The sequence below is a fragment of the Centroberyx gerrardi genome, chromosome 10 (assembly GCF_048128805.1).
Source record: "Centroberyx gerrardi isolate f3 chromosome 10, fCenGer3.hap1.cur.20231027, whole genome shotgun sequence".
Lineage (NCBI taxonomy): Eukaryota > Metazoa > Chordata > Actinopteri > Beryciformes > Berycidae > Centroberyx > Centroberyx gerrardi.
In genome coordinates this window covers 26,323,272-26,343,950 of record NC_136006.1, presented here as the reverse complement: position 1 = coordinate 26,343,950, position 20,679 = coordinate 26,323,272, and the positions used below count along the sequence as shown (strand labels likewise).

The window sequence follows — 20,679 nt, the reverse complement described above, 5'->3', positions numbered from 1 at the left end:
ATCATATATTGTTTCCTCTTTTTTTACTTTACATGGGAATTATATAGCCTTCCTTCCTTTATTCATTCCTTCCTTCCCATAGCTCCATCAGCTACCATGTGTCTAAATCTTGTTACTTTCTTTCTTCCTTCTTTTCTCCCTTCCCTCCATCCTTCGTTCCTTCCTTCCTTCCTTTCTTCCCTCCTCTCTCCCTTCCTTTCGCTCCACAAGCCAGCATGTGTCTAAATCTCCGGTGAGTATTCCCTATCGCGGCCGTGTGTTGTGTTCAAACTTGTAAAACCACCAAATGATCCGCTCCTCTCTTCCCCCTCAGACGGAGCAGACAGCGATCAGCTCGGCCTGATAAGTAGCGCGCTCCGCCATAAAGAGTAATTTGGCCATTTGTGAGCGATAGAGACATGACAGAGGAGAGAAGAAAGGAGTTTAATCAGTCAGATGAGAGCTCCCTTTGCACTTTCCCCTGGCTGTCTGATCTCTGGCGGCTACAGCCTGTAATTCACAGTACTCTACTCCCCTGTGCTTTCCCTGGGAGTGTGTGTGTGTGTGTGTGTGTCTTGATGCCCTTTTAATCATAGGATAACCATAGGGTTCCTCCTCACAGTAGAGACTTCAATGCAACTTCAACACACACACACACACACACAGCATGTTACTTTGACACATCAAACAGCAATCAAGACATCTAAGACCCCCTTTAACATGCGTCTTGTATCCATATTGCGTCTATCTGATTTAGCTGGATTACATTTAAACTTCACATTAAAATGCATCTCTGGAATGCACTAAAATTGGATTTCTCTTTCCCTCCTCCTTCTTTACTTTTCTTGAGTAAAGAGATGAAAATGAAGGTGAGGAGACATTTTTAAGCCTCGAGACAGTTGACATCAATGTGTGTTTATGCTTAGCGTCCATGCCAGGTTTCGTCCGTGTCCTAACCTATTAAACGCACCGTACCCTGGGTTACCGGCAAGATACGGAGACGCAAAAAAAAAAAAAAAACGCTTTGAAAAGGAAGGAGATTTCAGCCGGTCTGGAAAAGCTTTGTGTGAACGAACAGAAGTGGAGCCAGGGTAATCTCGTCCCCGAAAGATCCAAAGCCAGCTCTAATCCAAAGGGACAGGATTCCACCAATAGCTCAATGCTTTTTTATATCAAACAAATCACGCCGGGATGTATGGAAGTAAAATAGGAGGGCAGGAATATTAGATTTCTCTAAGACTCAGTCTACTGTAGCCCAAAGCGAAGGGGGGATAGGATTGTTTTAATAGACAGATGAAAGTGAGAGACAAATGAAAGATGAAAGAGAGAGAGAAAAAATGAGTGAGTGAGTGAGTGAGAGAGAGAGAGAGAGAGAGAGAGAGAGAGTATGCATGTATGTGTGTGTGTGTGTGTGTGTGTGTGTGGCCTGTTGTTCTGGCCTCCCCACTGTGCGGTATTAACATGAGGAGATGAGAGGAAATTGATGCTAGAAGACAGAATGATGAGTTGGTCATCTTAAACACTACCAGGCATGGAAAACTGCACACACACACACACACACACACACACACATATACAGGGACCTCTGTGACCAATCAAATTTCTCTTTTCGTCTAAGAACATGAATGTCAGATTTGCTAAGGATGTGGACAAAAACAGATGTGTATGCGTGTTCGTGTGTGGTGTGTGTGTGTGTGTATGGTGTGTGTGTGTGTCCACAATGCAGTTGCCCTGAAAAGCATCTTATTAATCATTAAGAGTGTTTAGGCCTATTAAAAAACATGAGATCACATTTATGCACACAAATTGACCAGGAGAGAAAAGTTGGCACCCTTAACAAAATGTGTGTGTGTGTGTGTGTGTGTGTGTTTGCAGACCTGCGGCTACGGTGTGAAGGATGAGGACTTCGCCTGTGTGCCGTGCCCGCAGGGGAAATATTCCAAAGGGAAGTACGAGATCTGCAGACGCCATAAAGACTGCGACGCCCTCTACCGGGCCACCGTGCTCATGCCGGGAACCCCCGACAGCGACGCCGAGTGCGGGACCTGTTTACCGGGGTAAATAACACACACACACACACACACACACATCCAAGATCCAAAACCCACTCAATACAAAAACAAAGTTAAAGACACAAAAAGCAGCAGGCATCTACCACACGATACCGTACATCCTGAAATTGTTTTTTATTTTGAATCCAGGGAAAGTCCACATTCACAGTTACACACATTCATACTGGGAGCTGTCCAGTACAACCACAGTCTTCTACTGGTGGATCTGTTGGAGCAGCTGGGGGTTCAGTGTCTTGCTCCAGGGCAACTCAACAGTAGTTGTTGAAGGAGGGGAGAGTCATTCACTTCCCCCACCCACATTTTCCCAGCCGGTCCAGGGATCCAAACCAACGACCTTCTGCTCACAAGCGCTCACATCTTTAAAAAACACTCTGCTGTGATAGATTAGTATTGTCAATTTTGCATCCGCTAACATGATGTCAATTATGAATTCTTGTGATTTTATTTATTTTTATCTGTCACTGGTATTTAAAGTAATTTTACTAAAGCAAGTTTTTTAACATGTATTTTGCATACCGGCATGAGATTCAAGAACCATGAAAATAAACTGCATCCATACATCCAGATGTACACACACGCACACACACGCACACACACGCACACACACGCAGATGTATATGGCTGTACAATATACACATTCAGGCCCATGCATATGTACGCATACAGACTCATAGGCACACACACTCACTTTAAAGTAGCATGGCCCTGACATGACTGGACCACCCCGTTGCATTTTTTCACTACACCCCCTCACTCTACTGTGTATGCATACACACACACACACACACCACATCCTAACCCTCCATTCGCCATGGCACCCACAGCTGCCATGTGGAAATGCCATGTCTGTCATTGGAACATGGAGTCAATAAGGCACTTTTAAACGTTACCAGACCTTCTTCTCCTCCTCCTCCTCCTCTCCCCCTCCCCCCTTTCCTATCCATCATCTCTCCCACATTCTCATCACCCCCACCCCCCCCACCCCCACCCCCTTCCCCTCTCTCTATGCGGGGAGATTGACTCGCCATGTCAATATAGGAAACAGCCTCTTCCCCTAACCAGGATGTCAGATGGTTGTTGTGGATATACCCTCCTGCTGTGAGATGGATGTTTTACTCAAGAGTTGATTGCTAATGGAATTTAATGATCGTTTGGGCTGGATCGCATTTCACCCGCCGCCTCTTAAATGTGGGCAGTTCATAATTAAATATGTTTGGGTCTCGGTGGCACTGGCACAAGTATGGGAGATGCATGATTTGGGGATATTGGACAAGTCAGCCACTGTGTTCTCTCAAACGGGGACGGAGGAGTGCAAAGCTAGCCCCCCACTTTATTGTTGAAAGTTCCTCCTCCTCTCTTTCATCTCTCCTTCCTTTCCCTCCCTCCCTCCCTCCCTCCCTCCCTCCCTTCCTCTCTTCCTCTGGATGCTGCCCTGTTGCCTTGTAGTTTTCTTGGCTTTCAGTCTCCATTTCGCAGGATGTTTTTGCTTTTAATCAGTTTGATCTTTACGGGAATGAGGGTACGAATGTTGTGTTTTTGGTTATGTGTACGTGTGTGTGTGTGTGTGTGAGAGAGTTGAAGTTGCACTGCATTGGGAGTCCATACATTCTCGACGCAGAACAGAACACGCCTGAACCATTGCTATAATGCGCAGTTAAAGCCTATGTGTGCTTCTCTGGGGTCCCAGTATAAGAAAATGCCTGGAAGAGAATGTGAATGAATTAATGAGAGCGGCGGTAGCTGCGCCTGCTGTGATAGACGTGTTTATCTGCTGCTTGCCTTGTACTTTCACACTCTATAAGCAGCTCCTGGAAAAATAGTCTTGTTCCGCCAACTTTGGAATTGACGGCAATGGATTATTATGAGTGAAAAAAGTTGTGATTGGGCTCCATGGGCCCTAAAAATCATGAATAAAAGAACAAAGAAGAGAAAGAAAATCAAAGGAAAGGATCTCCGGCAACGCTGAACAATTCCGTAACTTGCTGTCACACCCAAAAACATAATTCCTATCACATAAAGTTTAAGTTTAATTGATTTCCCAACGTTGCAAACATATACTTCGGATTATGGAATCAAGTCTCCATCTCCGTTAGTTTCATAGTTATGGCAATAATCTTCTAATGGCAGAAATCCCAGATCCAGATCACCACCAAAATCGAATCAATTGTTTTTTGGACCAAGATCCATCTGTCTACCAAATTTCACGGAAATCCATTCATAAGTTTTTTGAGACATCCTGCTGACAGACAAACAAACAAACTAGAAATGCATTGCTTTTATACACATCTGTCACATGCAGTAGTGCAGTGCTTATTATCTGCACACTGCATGCGATGCATGTACATAAGCATAGAAATTCTGCTCACGCTTTCAAGCAGGAATTATTTACTGTCAGTTCAACGCGTTCAGTCAGTCAGACTCGCCGCCTTCCCCTCACAGACACGTCAAGGCTCAGGGCGATACCTGTACCGAACGCTGTTTAGTGCCTTTGGGGTATCAATTAAATGTATTCAGTGAGTCAAACTTTTCACCTCAGCTGCTTCCCATTGAGGTGAAATCCATATTTATGCTCCGTGGAGGTATGTCTAGAAGGTAGGGAGGGTACATGTGTCTGCAAAACACCTGCCAAGCTGGATGACGGCGCTCGCTTTGAACTATTAACTCAGTTTTTTCTTTTTTTGAAAATCGCTTCTGTCCCTTTTATAGCCAGTTTCTCCCTTTTCTCCTTTCCTTCGTTTTCCGTCGTCTTCTCTTTGTGATGGGACTGTGAGGGTCAGACGTGGGTTAGAGGGGTTCAGGTGGGGTTTAATGAATCCCTGGTGGTGCAGGAAACCACCAGGGCCTCCGTCAGGGAGGGTGGAGTTATACGAGATTCACTTAGTTGCTACGCTTCCCGTAGCAAGTAGGGACTCAACAATGTAAATTATAGGAAATTATTGTTTTTTTTTACTTTCTCTGAGTTTGTAGTAATCACACCCCACAGACATTTTCTAGGCTTTTGCGCAATTCCAACACACTCTCCGCTTGGCTAGATAAAAAAACAACAACCCCTTGTTGGAAGTAATTGGCTCAGTGAAACAAGCAGAACCTCCACACACACACATACACACACACACACACACACTAGAGACACTTCCAGGTTGCCTATACATAATTGGTTCCAACAATCGGATGTCATAATAAATATCATCAGACTCCTGTTGTGTTTTCCAAAGCCCAAATTGGCCAATAGTGATTGTCTACTGATATACTGATGCATCACTAGTTAGTCTTTAGTAGTCAGTAGTTAGTATTTAGAGTTGGTAATTAGTAGTCAGTAATCAATAGTTAGTAATCAGTAGTTGGTAGTTAGTAGTTCTGTGACTGTAATCTACAGTGATTCCACACACAGCAAACCCAAAGGCTTTTGTTTACAGGGAAATCCATATATTTCCCACCCCCATCTTCACCATGTACTTTGTGTCTCCTAGGTATTACATTCTGGAGAACCGACCCAGGAACCTGTATGGGAAGGTCTGCCACTCCTGCCAGAACGCTCCGCGCAACACCAAAGAATGTAAGAGCAACTTTCAGAAAATTTCGAAATTTCCTTCCTTCCTTCTTTCTTTCTTTCCTTCCCTTGCTCATCCCTGTTTCCAATCTTCCTTCCCATTTTTTTCAACATTCATCTTCACTGCTCTCTTTATCCTAAGAAGGCCGGGTTTCTCCTGGGAAAAGATGCCAAAGTCTCAAGTGATTTTCTCTCTAAATGGCAGGAAATTAAAGGGGATAAATTGTGCAAAAGCAGATGGATGGGGAAAACCTGGAGTTGGTTTCAGGGAACAGCTTAAGGTCAGAGGTAGCGCTGAGTTCTCCCAGGCCCTCTGGCCACCATCCTCCCCCTGTCAGCAGGCCTCGCTGATGGATACCGAGACCTTGTCCACCCCCTCCCCTCCCTGGATCTCTGCTTTTCTGGCTCCAGAGGGGTGTTTGGCAGCTCATCCATAACCAAACTGCCTTGCTGATTACCCTGCATACCTGTGTGTATATGCGTGTGTGTGTGTGTGTGTGTGTGTGGATGGCGCCAACTGTTACTGCGACCACATCTCCCAACCATAACAATTATCAGAGTCTCCACTGCTCCCTCTCCCTTTTCCTTATCAGTCAGATGTCCATGTGTAGCACATTCCTTACAGACATTTGCTTTACAAAGCATTGCTGTTGTCAGGTGAAAATGTTTTAATCTGAAGGAATACGTGGTTCTTCTATGGGTGGATAGATTTACATGTATATGAACCCTGGGTTTAGTGGTCAAGCGAAAACAAGATTATTTTTCTTCGTTCCTGAAAAATTGACAATTTGGGGATTTGTGGTTTGCAGTCGTACAACTTTCTCTCTTCAAATTGTTTGAAAAGGGATGTTTCAGTCGTCTAAACTAGCACCTTCTTTCCCTTGTGACTTGTTGCTGATGTAAGGCAGCTTTTTTAACACACTGAGGTGCCTTCTCACTACTCTGTGGTCACAGGAATATTGTAACCCTACATTCAGACAGGAATGCATGTGAAAAAATGATTGAAAAATAAGCAGCAAAAATGGTGTGACAGCATGATGGCACCACTTGACGCAACAGAAAGCAGCAGGGTGACAATCCCAGTCATAATGATTAGTGGTTTTGACTGACATCTTCCTATACTCCAGTCATTCTTATTAGTGGTTTGGTTGACATCTTCCTATAGTCTCATTCTGATTAGTGGTTTTAGTTGACGTCTTTCTTGACTTCTTTTTTTTAAAGGTGAAGAATAACGAGCCAATGTAGCTTCCTTGAAACTAAACTTGGCATTTTTGGTGATCTAGGAATTGAAGCTTATTCTACTGTTACACTCTGGATAAGAGCGTCAGCTAAATAGCTAAAATGTAAAATGTAAATGTAATGACTGCAATCGATTGGCATTTTATCTCCTTTTAAAGATAGAGTTGGCAGTCCGACTCAAGCTATTGTTTTCTTGCCTCAGATACAGTAAAAATGCCATGATGAAGTGAGTAGAGGGAGATTAGATTCAAATCAATTATGCGGTGGGTGGATTAGACAGACAGCGGCCTTCACGGCAAAAAATGTCCATGTTAACAAATCATTTAGTGTAGTAATGAGTCTTAAAATTTTATGTCCCTTAAAACAAGTGAAAAAAGATGTTAAGATGGATATTTGTTGTCAGAGTCCTCCTGTGCCCTCTGTGGGCTTGGCTCCATGTGACGGATCGCGCTGATCCAGCAGCGAGGGAATTACAGAATCTCCACAGTGTTTTGGACCCTCGCTGATACATATCGCCATGGGAATGAGTTTTATGGGCCCGTCATCGCTCAACCCTCCCACTGAGTGTTATTGGAGGGCCCGGAAATGAATGGTATTGTTATTGTGTCATATTTAATGAGCTTGTTTTGAAATATGAAAAACCCCAAAAAGCAGCCCGGGCCTGCAGTGGAGGCGGGTGTGAAGGAGGAGCAGGGAGGGAGAGAGAGAGGGAGGGAGGGAGGGAGGGGGGGGGAGAGAGAGAGAGAGAGAGAGAGAGTGTGTATACAAACAAAGCTTTTCAACAGCTCCCTAATTGTTTCTGCCAGGCATTGGAATGAGTGATTGAATGATACTGGGAAAGGAGAGCGAGTGGGAGATAAAAAGACAGAAAAAAAAGAAAAGAACGGGGTACAACACTGCAAAAAAACGACAAGCTTGGCAAGCATTTTTGTCTTGTATCCAGACTTATCAAGCTTATTTCAGGATATTTTTAGTCAAAGTAAGTTCCTGCTAATGAGTGAGGTTGTCTTCCAACACGTTTCTTGTTTTAAGATTCTATTCATTGTTCTGTGATGAAGTCATATTGACTTATTGCATCAAGTGAATATTTTTTTTTAATTGGTAATCCTCAAAATCCAACAATTTTCTGTTGGTGAAGTTTGAGTTAATGTAGGTGGCGCTCTTTTCTTTGTCTGTTCAGCCATGATGGCTATTGCTGTTCATTATAAAAAAATACATAAACATAAAATGCATCACTTTCTGTGCACCAGAGGAAAAGAACAGCAAATGTAAAAGCTTTCATGCACTGGCTATAGGTTGAATCACTACTGTGTAATAGTAATCAGAGATAGAGAGTAGCAAAACAGACATTTATGTATATGAAAATGTCACAGATTATCACTTTAAAACCAGAAAAGTTATCTGCCAGTGCAGGGAGATACTTCGACAAGTTTGCATTCGAGCTAAAATCACTTGCCAAGCTTGTCATGTTTTGCAGTGAAAGAGTAAATGTGCACAAAAAGAAATTCACTCTTTCTCTCTGTGTGTTTCTTCCCAACTGTGCAGACAGGCGGTGGTACAGTCTAATTAAACTCCTTTTAAATGAGAACTTGAAAACAGCACGCCCCCCCGAAAAATAACAAAAGAAGTAGCTGAAAGCAGGGAGTTCTGCTCGCTCGGGGTGAAGGCAGGCTGACACTCGCCACGTAATCTGTAAATTACCCTGGCTCCTGCCTAGCTCTGTGTGTGTGTGTGTGTGTGTGTGTGTGATAATTAAAACTTCAGTGGGTATGAGAAAGAAAGATGATTAGCGTGTTAGTTCTTGCGCTGATGCTACTCTTTGGCAGGCAGACGTTTGGAGTCTGTAGGCATCGCTCAATTTCCTCTGTCCTCTTTTTAAAAATGTTTCTGACATCTGCTGCCAAAAGTGTCGATCCGTCTCCCCATCCGTTTCCCCCTTTTACCATCAGGCACCAATACTGGTAGATACACTCAAAGGGTTCTGTGTAGTATAATGGTTTATTAGGCTTGTACCATAGCAGAACTCTTTATACTGTATGCAGAGTATTGCTGCTCCAGGGGCAGAAACAGTGTTCCGTAAGCATTTGACATTCTACCTTTAGTAACAGCTAATTGTATATGTATGCACTGTATATATGTAACATGTTACATGCATGCAGTACACTTTTCCTGCCCCGAGAGCAGCATTTTATAAACTGTGTTCTCTATAGCACCATGATCAAATGGTTCTACATAGAACCTTTATGGTGATGTAAAGAACCATTTAAGAGTAAAAGAAATGCCCCAAATGAGCAGTATCAGAACTTTTTTTGAACTGTTTTCGAACCAAGTAAAATACATTTAATCCAGGATGGTAGTGTAAGTTTCACACCTGCAAATGCCTCAGTTTAACTTGATATTTTAGATTATATTTTAATAGAGAAATCTTCAAGGTGAATTTGTCTCTATGACCACAGATTAAATGGCAAAAGGCAAAAATACATCATGCTGTTTCACATGAACTGTAGATATACTTACAACCAGTGATGTGGTGGGGAAAAAAAAAGGAGGGTAAACCATAACCTCCAGCTGATCATCATCATAAGACCACCAACAGAACCACCAATATGAGGAAAAATCTATTATATTTGCATAAAAGCAATAACTTTTTTCCCTTAAAAGATCCTATCCTCATATAACTTACATCACTTTAATATAACTTAGGAAGATTGATACTATGAATTTAGATCACGAAGATTTATGTGGGGTTAAGTGGGTTTACCCTCCATTACATCCCTGTTTACCGAGATATCATGATTCGGGAAATACTTTGGTGTTTTCAGCTACACTGCTTTGTAATTCACTTCCTCTCAGTCTGCTTGGACCTGATGAAGCAGATCGGGTTGAGGAAGCATCGGCTGGATGCGTTCTGTAGTGTGAGTTCAGCCTGCGAGACGTGATTAAGACGCGCCGGAGCCGCAGTCGACTAAACAGAATTCCAGTTCAGGCTCATATCCCTGACCAGAGAGCGTAAACACACACCCCGAGTAGTGATGTCTGCAACCACAGGGCGCTGGGATGTGTGTGTGTGTGTGTGTGTGTGTGTGTGTGTGTGTGTGTGTGATGACATGACGCACCGAGGCCACGGGAAGCAGCAGCGCACATGCCAAAGAAGTCTACAGTGTATCAACTTGGTGAAATAAAAGACTGATTAAAGGAGCTGATTTATGAGCTGCCAGGGGTTTACAGCTCCATTAGGAAAGAGGAAAAACAGTTGATCAACAACCCCGAGAGAGAGAGAGAGAGACAGAGAGAGGGAGGGATTGGAAGAGGTTGAAAGTGAAGAGAGAGGGAAAGAAGGAGATTTGGAGCGTTGCCTCTCCAAATCCACACTTCCCATAAACGCTGTTTGTTTACTGTGGTGGGAGTGAGGCTGAGAGAGACACAGTTCAGGGATCTCAGATAATTTACGCTTGTGAAACGTTACTCGTCGCAAACTGTAGGAAATCTTGAATGTGCACTTGCCGTTTTGACCTGTATTTGTAATTTTGAAAATGCTGGAAGACAGCGGTGAGATGCATCATTCCCCCAAGTTTCATCAAAATCTGATCAGTGGTGTCTGAGATATCGGACAGACAAACAGTGAAATTAAGACATTAACTGTTAATAAACTTGGATTGAATATGTGTGTGTATGTGTGTGTGTGTTGCAGGCATGCGGACAACCATAGTGGCACCAGGGAAAGCCCCAAGTGACACTGCCAGCACCACTGTATTCCCTCATCCACATAAAGGTACACACACACACACACACGGACTTCATCTGTCTCCCATCACCATCTACTCTCTCTCTATCTTTCTTCGTCTTTATTCTTTCATTAAACCAGTCATTTACTTACACACACACACATACACACACACACTCATTCATCCTTCATCACTGCCTCCATGCTTCAGATGCCACGGGGCAGGGTCACCTAGCAACGGCTCTCATCATCGCCATGTCAACCATCTTCATCATGGCCATCGCCATCGTCCTCATCATCATGTTCTACATCCTGAAGGCCAAGCCGAGCGGTCAGGGTGAGACACACTTATAAACTGTATACTCACACACACACACACAGAAGTTATGTTTTTAAAGTTTGTTGCTTATCATGTCTGACGTTTTCCGTGTGTGTGTGTGTGTGTGTGTCTACAGCATGTTGCTCCGGACAAGTGGTGAAGGCAGTGGAGGCTCAGACCAACAAACAGGAAGACAAGAAAGATGTCCCTGGTAAGATAGGACACACACACACACACACACACACACACACACAACTTGAATAATCAATCAGCTCACACTGCTTAATGGCTTCTTGTTTGCTGCCACTCAGAAACCGATTTTAGTCCAATCACAATCTGTATTCTAGCTGCATATCTCTGTCTCTGGCAGTAAAAACAATGTTTTAGCTCTAGAATAAGTTTAGCACTGGAAGTAGCAGCATAAACTACCAGACTTTACAAAGTACAAGTACACAACAAAACTACTCATTTGTTACTCTTACCTTTAATGCCATTGCCTTAACATGCAGTTGAGACATGAATAAATACCACCCAGTAGTAATTGCAGTACCACTCATGGAGTCTGACTAACTCCTGCAGCAGTATGTTCTGTAACCTTGGTTCAGGGCACGTTGAATGTGCTATAATTGACTTGAGTTTAGACATATCATTTAGGATTATTTCTTGACAGTTCTAGTGAAGCTCACATCCTCTGTCTGTGGAAGAGCCTACTGTACATCCATATGAGCAGCTCTGTCTGCATAGGGAACATACATGCACTCTTGTGTACGTATTAGGGCTTGACATGATATGGGTTTTTGAAGGCTACATGTTCCCTCCAGATATTTTGTGTAGGTATTCAATAGCCTTAAATTTGACCATTTTCATGCCAAAAACGCGTTTCTCCAGAATTGCATTCTTATCTGGATGGAAAAGCTTCTGAAACAGCATTTAGACCATGATGGGACACTAAAACTCTCCATTGATATCCATGATAATACTACTGCTGCTACATACAAACATACTCATGCATACTTGTTTGGAATCTGATTAATGTTTCATTAGAATCAGTTCAGGTTAAGGGCTTCCGATAAACAACCAGTGTAGTATTGATCAATTCTACAATAAATAAGTCAAACTGCATCATATCCATCATATCAGAGGTGGGCGACACTGACTGGCTGATACCTGATTTTTAATAAAAAGACAATATTGGCCCCATGCATCAGTCTAGTATGTATGTATGTATGTGCACATGTATTTATGCTTTGTAGCCAACTGTATGTAATGCATCTGTGTGCACACGTACTGTATGTGTGTGTGTGTGTGTGTGTGTGTGATGAGTACACCATGGTGGAATGTGAAGCTTCCAATGCTGCGGCCATACGTTGCTTTAGGCACCATTTCTCCTGACAATGATGTTCTGTTCAATTTAACGCCTAGACTGACTGACTTACCGCTTATATATATGTGGTGTGGATGAGAGCACACACACACACACACACACACACACACACACAATTATCTGTAGCCACAGACACGCTATGTGGTAGAGCTAGGCTTATAATTATATTTTATTAATTATTATTTAATAGTTATAATATTATGATAAAGTAGTTAGAATATATTTTTAGATATTAATGATGTGATTTATTGGTGAAGCTTTTGCTGCTTTATTATTCGATTGGGTTACCACGAATGTGTGTGTGTGTGTGTGTGTGTGTGTGTGAAATCAAGCGTCTGTATCTTTCATCTCAGAGGCTTATTAACTCAGTGTCTAGGTGAATGACAGCTAGCTCCGGTAGAGCTTGGAGCAATGGGCTTCTCTCCCACAATTACACACCAGTCATCCAAAATGCCAGCACACACACACACACACACACACACACACGCAGACTTTGTTCCACTTAGGTGCTCACTCATTACTCTGTCTATCCCTATCAGTATCCATGATGTAAGTGCAATTGAACCTAATAGTCATTGTAATTATTTCACACCTCGTTCCAACTGCACTTCCTCCTCTCACAGCGTCTTCACTAAGATCCTTTCAGCCCCGATGCTCTCCGCTCTCTTTTGTACGGGTGGAAAGTCACACCAAACTCCATTCAAAAATCGTGGTCTTTTGAACATCATTCAAATTTTAACTTGGCCTCGCTCATCGGCAAAAGCACACACCTCATAAAACACGATTCAAGACATTTAATGAAGCACTTTTTTCAGTCAAATGTGGACGTTTAGAGCTGGTTCACACTGCTCATTACCACCTCGTTGAGACGCTTGGTGGATTATATGTATGATGGATCGAAGAGTGGCTGCTAGCCATTCATAAAAAAAGTCTTAAATCATCAATCATATTCTACGAGGCGTTTACTGTTTATTACAACTTTAATTTTTTAAATGGAGTCTGGCGAGTCGTTCTCATTACGAGAGAGAACGGCATGTATCAGGTCTGACCTCCTTTGAGATCGTTTTATAATTCAATTTTATGATCATTCGTCTTATTTGCTCTCTCTGCGCTTTCTGTATTCTGGCTTCATGAGAAAAAAAAGAAATAGTTGGAAACCTCTTTGTCTTCTCTCCCTCAGATAATGTGGTGATCTTCTCAGAGAAAGATGAGTTCGACAAGCTCAAAGCTCCCCCTCAGAAGACGGTGAAAAGGTGAGAGAAGATGTTTGATTCACTGTGTGTGCTTTACTCTGTTTCATGACAGTGATGTAGTGATGAAATGAAAAGGCGGGTAAACTGTGAGCTCCGGTAGGTGATCATCAGAAGGCAAACAACCACCAACAGAAACAAAAATCAACTATACTTTCAGAAAAGCATTCATTTCTACATTTTTTTAAGACCCATACCTTAAAAGATCCTCGTATAACACATCAGTTTCTGCAATATATTCTGTGAATTCCGCCTTTAAAGGTGGGTAAACTGAGTTGAGGTGGGTTTACCCATGATTAAAACCATGTTCATAACCCAAGGAGCAAGCAAAACCATTGACATGGCACTTCAAAATGACCAAAAAATATATAGGTGTCTGTGGGAAAATGGGAAAAAATGAACTTTTTGGGGACATGACAACTGACATCAAATATGTAATGATATGCACCAAGTGTACAAAACATATAGATAAAGGTGATGAGCGAGATTAAATAATTCCATATCGCCGCTGTCTGGTGAAAAGCTTGTATCTCCAAAATGTCAACATCTCAGGAGAAAAACAGCCTTGTTTTGAGGCATTTTTCACTTTATCCAATTGCGTTTGAAAGGCTTTCATAAACCGAAGGATGGTAGAATTTACTCGACCCCGAGAAGACCACGAAATCCTTCAAAAACGAGGTTTCCCACGTGACACCGGTTATGTGTTTAGTGCAGCGAGCTGAACTTCGAAGCGGTTGCGAAGCTTCGTTCTGAAAAGGTTAAGTTATGTTTCCTCACAGAACTCCAGATTGCAGCATTAACCCTCTTTGCAGTTCAAACCAAAATAGAGGTAATTTGTCGCAGACAAGTACAGCGTCTCTTTTGTTTACCAGTCTGCCTTTGACAAGACAACAGGCTGTTAGGGTGAGCGCTGCATATTACATGTGGGTTGTGTGTGTGTGTGTGTGTGTGTGCGTCGACTATGGGCAACATGTGTGTACTAATCCTGGAGTGTGTGTGTATTATATGCGGGTTAAGTGTGTGTATGTATGCATTATGTATGCACTATTGTATGCTAATTCTTGAGTGCGTGTGTGTGTGTGTGTGTGTGTGTGTGTGTGGCGTCACAGAGGCCCCAGACGACAGAAAGAGGCTTTTATAATTTTTTTTTTTTATTTTTTTTTCGGCATCTGCCCGTAATTAAGCCACCACAGAACAAGTCACTGCAGTAGTAGGATCATTGCTGCTGGCCTTTTTATTGGTGTGTCTATGTATATGTATGTGTGTGTGTGTGTGTGCGCGTGTGTGTGTGTGCGCCCTCCTCTGCGTGGGCATGGCATGTAAAAAGCAAGTTCACTCGAGGGTTTTTTCTTTTTTTTTTTTTTTATGAAGCAGAGAGTCATTATGTGGCTTCGGGAAGGGAGAGGGAGGCGGAGTGATGAGGTAGCACAGATGAGCCCTGCAGCCTAGAAAACAGTGAGAGACAGACAGAGGGGGGCGGAGGGGGTGGGGGTGGGGGCGGGGGTGGGGGTATTTATTCCCCCGGCTCCGCCAAAAACCGCCACCAGGTGAAAACACGTCCCGGCGGATAACAAAAGGACGACAGTTTCATCTACCTTCGTCTCTCTGCATACATCTCACCCCCGTGTGCACAGACAATGCTGCTTTATTGAGGCAAGTGGATAATGTACAGGGGAAGCATGAGAAATACATGATAGCCTACAGTATCGCACGAGCACACACACACACACACACACACACACACAGAGCCATTGTGCTCAAATTTTACAGTGCCAGTAGCGTACATTGATACGCTGCTCCAATATATCGAGGGGGTGTAAATTAGAAAATAGATGAGATACACACTTCCACACACACACACACACACACACACACACACACACTGAGAGAAGCTCTTCAGCATCAATGGCAGTAAACAGTGCGGTACAGCAGCATGCCAAAGGATGTGCTAACTCACTGCATTAGCTGCCAGAGTGGGTGTTAGATGTCTGGGAAACAATGCTATTTTGTGTGTGTGTGTGTGTGAGAGTGTGTCTGTGTGTGTGTGTGTTAAGAGATAGAGCGTGGGACTGTGAAACAATGGCATTGTGTGAGCATCTCCGAGCGCCGCTGTCAACAAGGTGCTTTTGGGAGAAAATCCAGCGCAGGGAGAAAGTGAGGGAGAGCGGGTCATAAATGATATTACATGGTATCATGTTGTAAAACGCAGAGCCATTTCAGTCAATCACAGCAACAGATTACAAACGACACCGGCTGCAGCAACAACACGCGCTTTCTTTCCAATGCATCCTCATTGTGAATGTCCCTGTATTTACGCTTGACAGACACAAGTCATTCTATATGCATAAGATGTCATTCCCACTAATTATAGAGTAGAGCTTGTACAGAGTGATTCTGCAGAATACTAGAATCAATATTGCTGCATATGATTTGATTTTAGTTTCAACTGGTGTATTGGGATGTTGTCATTGCCTTATGATGATCAACAACTGGAGGTCACAGTTTCATGTAAAAGCCTTATTCACTGACATACCTCTGTCTTGTTTTGTTTTATTCGGTGCTCACACTAGCATATTCACCTTGAAGATTCTCTTTTCTGTACTACGATAAAAGCGATAAAAACTAGGTAAAATCTATTAGTATCAAGTTTAACTGGGAAATTTGAAAGTGTGAAACTTACAGTAACATCCTTCTTTGGATCAAATGAGGTTTACTTGGCAAATGGTGACTACACCCAGAGAAAGGAGGGTTCTTCAAGGGTTCCTTGGTTCCTTGGATAGGATAGTGGCTTGACTCAAAGAAGCCTCTGATTTGTTACAAATAAAAAACTAGAAATCAGAAAAAAATAACCCAATGTGGCTGCTGATTTGAATCATTTATGTTCTTAAGTGGTTCTTTACAGCACCATAAAGTGTCTACGTAGAACCATTTGAGCCTGGTGCTATAGAAAACCTTACTGAAAGGCTTCTTTGTGGCACCGTGAAGGGTTCTGCTATGGTACAAGCCTAGAGAACTGTTTTCTGGTACTATATAGAACCCTTTTTGTTCAGAGTGTGTGATGGCAGGTCTGGCTAGGAGTGAAGCCAAACTTTTGACAAGCTGCTGTTCAGTGTCAGCTCTTATTGGCAGCAGATCAGGAGGAGGCTTATAAAACATAAAACCATATACATCCTCTGTGTTTTTTGTGATTTCTATGAATATGTGGACAAACGGAAATCATTAAAATGTCTGTGTGTGTGTGTGTGTGTGTGTGTGTGTGTGTGTGTGCAGTGAGAACGACGCGTCATCGGAGAACGAGCAGCTGTTGAGCCGCAGCATCGACAGCGACGAGGAGGCGGCGTCGGACAAGCAGGGATCGGCCGACACCAACAACGCCAACCCCAACCTGTGCCTCCTCAACCTGGGCAACAAGCCCGACCTCTGCCTGCTCTCCCTGGGGCTCCTGGCCCGCGACCGCACCCCCAACGGGACCCCCACCATCGCAGCCGGCTCGGCCAATAACATCCATAATCCGAACCACATCGGCAATGGCAACCAGATCACCAGCGCCAACCACATCAGCAACACGAATGCCATCAACAACAACAACAAAACCACAGGGGTGAGAAGAAAGAGCTTTTAAAGATTTTACTGCATGGTATAGAGACCGGCGGAGGGGGATCTCGAGTGAAAAAGATGATTATGAACAGATTTTCAGTTGAATGTCATCTGGAAATCACATATTGCTGTTATGCTTGACCACACAGATTCTACAGAGTCGAAGGAAAAAGATCCTGGATCTGTACGCCAGAGCCTGCAGTGTGGCAGAGGGTAAGTCTCCCTCGCACTGAAAAAATATATCTTATGTCATTTAATCAACTACTGATTCTTAAATATATCTGCCAATAGGGTCAGATCGCTTCACTTGTTTCCAATGCAAAAAAAATCTCTGTCAGTTTCTTGATACTAGTGGAACGATCTGCTGTATTCTGCCTTGTTTCAAGATATTGACACTTGGTTCAAGAACATTCCTGAAATAAGTGAAACTGCATTAGAAATAAGTGGAATTATCTCACCGCAATGGCAGAATTTTTCACAAGCTAAAAAAAAAGACTCAATAGATGACTGAATGACTTGTTAAGACGGACAGTATGCAAGCAGATTGTGCTACCATATGTGCACACACTTTGCAAAATCATGTGTGTGCATGTATATGTGCTTCATACAAAAACTCCCTCCCAACAAGTCCAATGTTTCAAGAAGATTAGGATACACCGAGGTAGGAAAATGTCTGACATCTCCCGTTCTGCTCCTCCTCTGCAGGCCTGAGCCCCACGGAGCTTCCCTTCGACTGCCTGGAGAAGGCCAGCCGCATGCTGAGCTCGTCCTACAGCAGCGAGGCGGCGGTGGTGAAGACGTGGAGGCACCTGGCCGAGAGCTTCGGCCTGAAGCGCGACGAGATCGGCGGCATGAGCGACGGCCTGCAGCTCTTCGAGCGCGTGAGCACGGCCGGCTACAGCATCCCCGACCTGCTGACGCGCCTGGTGCAGATCGAGAGGCTGGACGCCGTGGAGTCGCTGTGCTCGGACGTGCTGGGCGGCAGCGAGATGGCGGCGGCGGCGGTCGGCGTGGGCCGGCAGGGCATCGGCAGCATCCACAGCCAGCTGGCCTGCTCTTCCCCGCCCCCGACCCCGTCCCCGCGCTGCGCCAGCGTCTGACTAGCGGGTGCCAGCAGAGACTCGGATGCAATATACGTAGGGACAGATGTTGCGCTGGAATAGGCGGACAGCACATATATACATACGCATTACCCCCCCATCACATGAAGAATGTCAGAGGACCTCCCCAGGCGTAGCCCCTTCTTTCCCTTTATGGGCTTCTTTCTCTGTCAAGAAGAAAATAATCTGAACTAGTTTGTAAGGTTTTCGTTTGCAGTCTTTCTCGATTGCAAAGGAGTTCGAGAAAGACAGAAATCCAAGACCTCGGATTCAGATTATTCTCTCGCTCCGATTATTTTCTTATCTATCAATTAGAAAATAATCGGAACTAGTTTCTACGATATTAAGATTTCTGTTTTCTCAATTGCTAAGGAGTTTGAGAGAAAAACAGGTGGATAAACTATGCGCTGGACGCCACAATAGCAGCTCTTACAGGCTTTACTTTCAATAGCTTTGATACAAAATTTAGTATGCAGCGCTTGATAAAAAAAAAACCTATAAGAAAAAAGGATGCGGTGGGCATGTAGGCAAACTGTCAGGGATCTTTCAACATAGTGTGGCCATGGAGACGACCACTGAGCAGTTCCACTGCAGCACTGGCAGTTCAGTGCCTTGATTAAGGGCATAATGGGATAACAGGCATTATAGTCTCACTTTTTCTCTCACCAAACTCTCTGCTTCACCACCACTGCTTAAGTAACTAGATGGCTGTGTCTGTAAAAACAAAGGGTCTTGCTTTGATGACAGCCTCGGTTAACATTCAAGATTGTGCCTTATGCTCTATTCATGTCATATGGGAAAGACGGTAGATACGAACTTCCATAGACCGTTTACCTCAGCCTTCCACTGGTAAATTCTTAGAGAAAATACCATTCACCTCAGCTTTCAGTGGAAAATACTAGTTGGGCACTTGGGGTTTGGCAATAGACCCTAATTTCTCCAACATCCCGAGTTCAGACGTCACCAGCAAGTAAATAGCTCTAGTCAAAAGTAGGGAATGATTCATTTCAAATAAAACAAACAAAATGAGCAATTTTCATCACATAAGTTTAAAACGACAACTACTTGCTGGATTTTTAGTTTGTGGTTGGCACTGCAATGTTTGGAGCAACCAAAGCCTACAGAAGACTTCATAGTGTCTTGACAGCTTCTGATTTGAACACGCGAACACATCCAAGTTGTTCCTTCGAACCGTCAAGTCCCTCGGTACGGCTGTTATTCCCATATGACATGAATGCAGTGTTACTCTCCTGCTAGTTCTCCGCCTAAACACGCATGTAAATCCACTTTCCACACGGGCCAACCTCCTCCCTTGCTGTGACTACTTCCCCAGCCGTGACCCAGTCTGCGACCCCGTCATAATTCTTCCCGACCCCCCCCCCCCTCTTTACTCCCCTTTTACCCCAATGCTGCGGTCTAGTGCTGCCGCCAGCCCTAATTATTTGGCGTGTGGCGGTCCAGGCCCCTAATAGGCTGAAGTGTTGTGGTTTACAGAGCGGGTGCAAAGTGCCTGTGATTTCCAGCACCCAATTAAGCATTTAGGGCCACTTAACCACTGAAAGCCCAGTGGAAAAGCTGTAAAACCCTGCATTAAAAAAAGAGAGGAATGACTACAGCTGCCCTCGGGGGTTGCTACAGTGCAAACAGTGCAAGAATGCGGCCGGCCGTGGTGGAAGCAGCGCTACGGTCTTCATGTAGCGTCTGATCTTACTCAGGCCCTGGATTTGTGGTCGTCTAAGTCACGCTCAGACAGGATTTAAGCTCCCCTATGGGACCAATACGGCAAACGAGAACAATATACATTTTTTGTGGGTTGTCCACTTTTGAAAAGCAGCTGAAGCCAGTGTAGTATTCTATGTGCGGCGATGGAGAGCGGCTCTGATAAGCGCCGGGTAAAGTTTCAAGTTCACGTTCCATTGTAAGCCAATGGATAAGGATGATTGTAAGAGATGGAGAAGCTTTAGGTAACAGGGTCCTGGTTAGTGCTATAGCTGTTAAGCTTCAACACACCGCTTTAAGCTCCAAAGTTCACATTTGGGAAGCGATGCCAAGACTCGCTTTGATCTCATTTTTTGGGAAAGGGACTTGATTTATTTTTTATCTGATGTCTGATGCTGTCAGCGTAACGTCCCATGACTGTTCTGCACAGAATCAAAACACATCTCCCTCTGCCAGGTTCTCCTTTCTAATGTTATTTTGTTCATATTTTGCATTGCTTGCATAGGGGCTGGACTCCGGTAGTGTAAATGAATTAATGTGCATGTTATTAAGCATGTATTCACCAAATTATTTGTTTTAGATCTCTTTTCTGTGCAAATAAGCAGCTCCTGGTTTAGTATACTGCCTCCTTAGAGCAGGGTTGTCTTCGTCAAATCCAATTCAATTCAGGTGCCAATTCACTCCTTAAGAGTTTTAACTCGGTTATTTTCATGGTGTTTAATTTTATGCTGTCTTTTTTGTGAAAA

General features: G+C 43.7%; 1 protein-coding gene across 2 annotated transcripts in view; it reads left to right on the top strand.

The window, feature by feature from the left end:
* Window positions 1–18,470, top strand: part of edar (ectodysplasin A receptor) — a 39,362-nt gene extending 20,892 nt beyond the window's left edge. For both annotated transcript variants that reach the window (XM_071907247.2, XM_071907248.2), the window contains exons 4-12: window positions 1,855–2,036; window positions 5,522–5,607; window positions 10,532–10,612; window positions 10,776–10,901; window positions 11,020–11,094; window positions 13,448–13,520; window positions 16,788–17,118; window positions 17,264–17,327; window positions 17,820–18,470. In XM_071907247.2, coding sequence (XP_071763348.2) covers window positions 1,855–2,036; window positions 5,522–5,607; window positions 10,532–10,612; window positions 10,776–10,901; window positions 11,020–11,094; window positions 13,448–13,520; window positions 16,788–17,118; window positions 17,264–17,327; window positions 17,820–18,214 — 1,413 coding nt within the window. In that variant the 3' untranslated portion in view covers window positions 18,215–18,470. The remainder of the gene's footprint in view (window positions 1–1,854; window positions 2,037–5,521; window positions 5,608–10,531; window positions 10,613–10,775; window positions 10,902–11,019; window positions 11,095–13,447; window positions 13,521–16,787; window positions 17,119–17,263; window positions 17,328–17,819) is intronic.
* The last annotated feature ends 2,209 nt before the right edge of the window (window positions 18,471–20,679 follow it).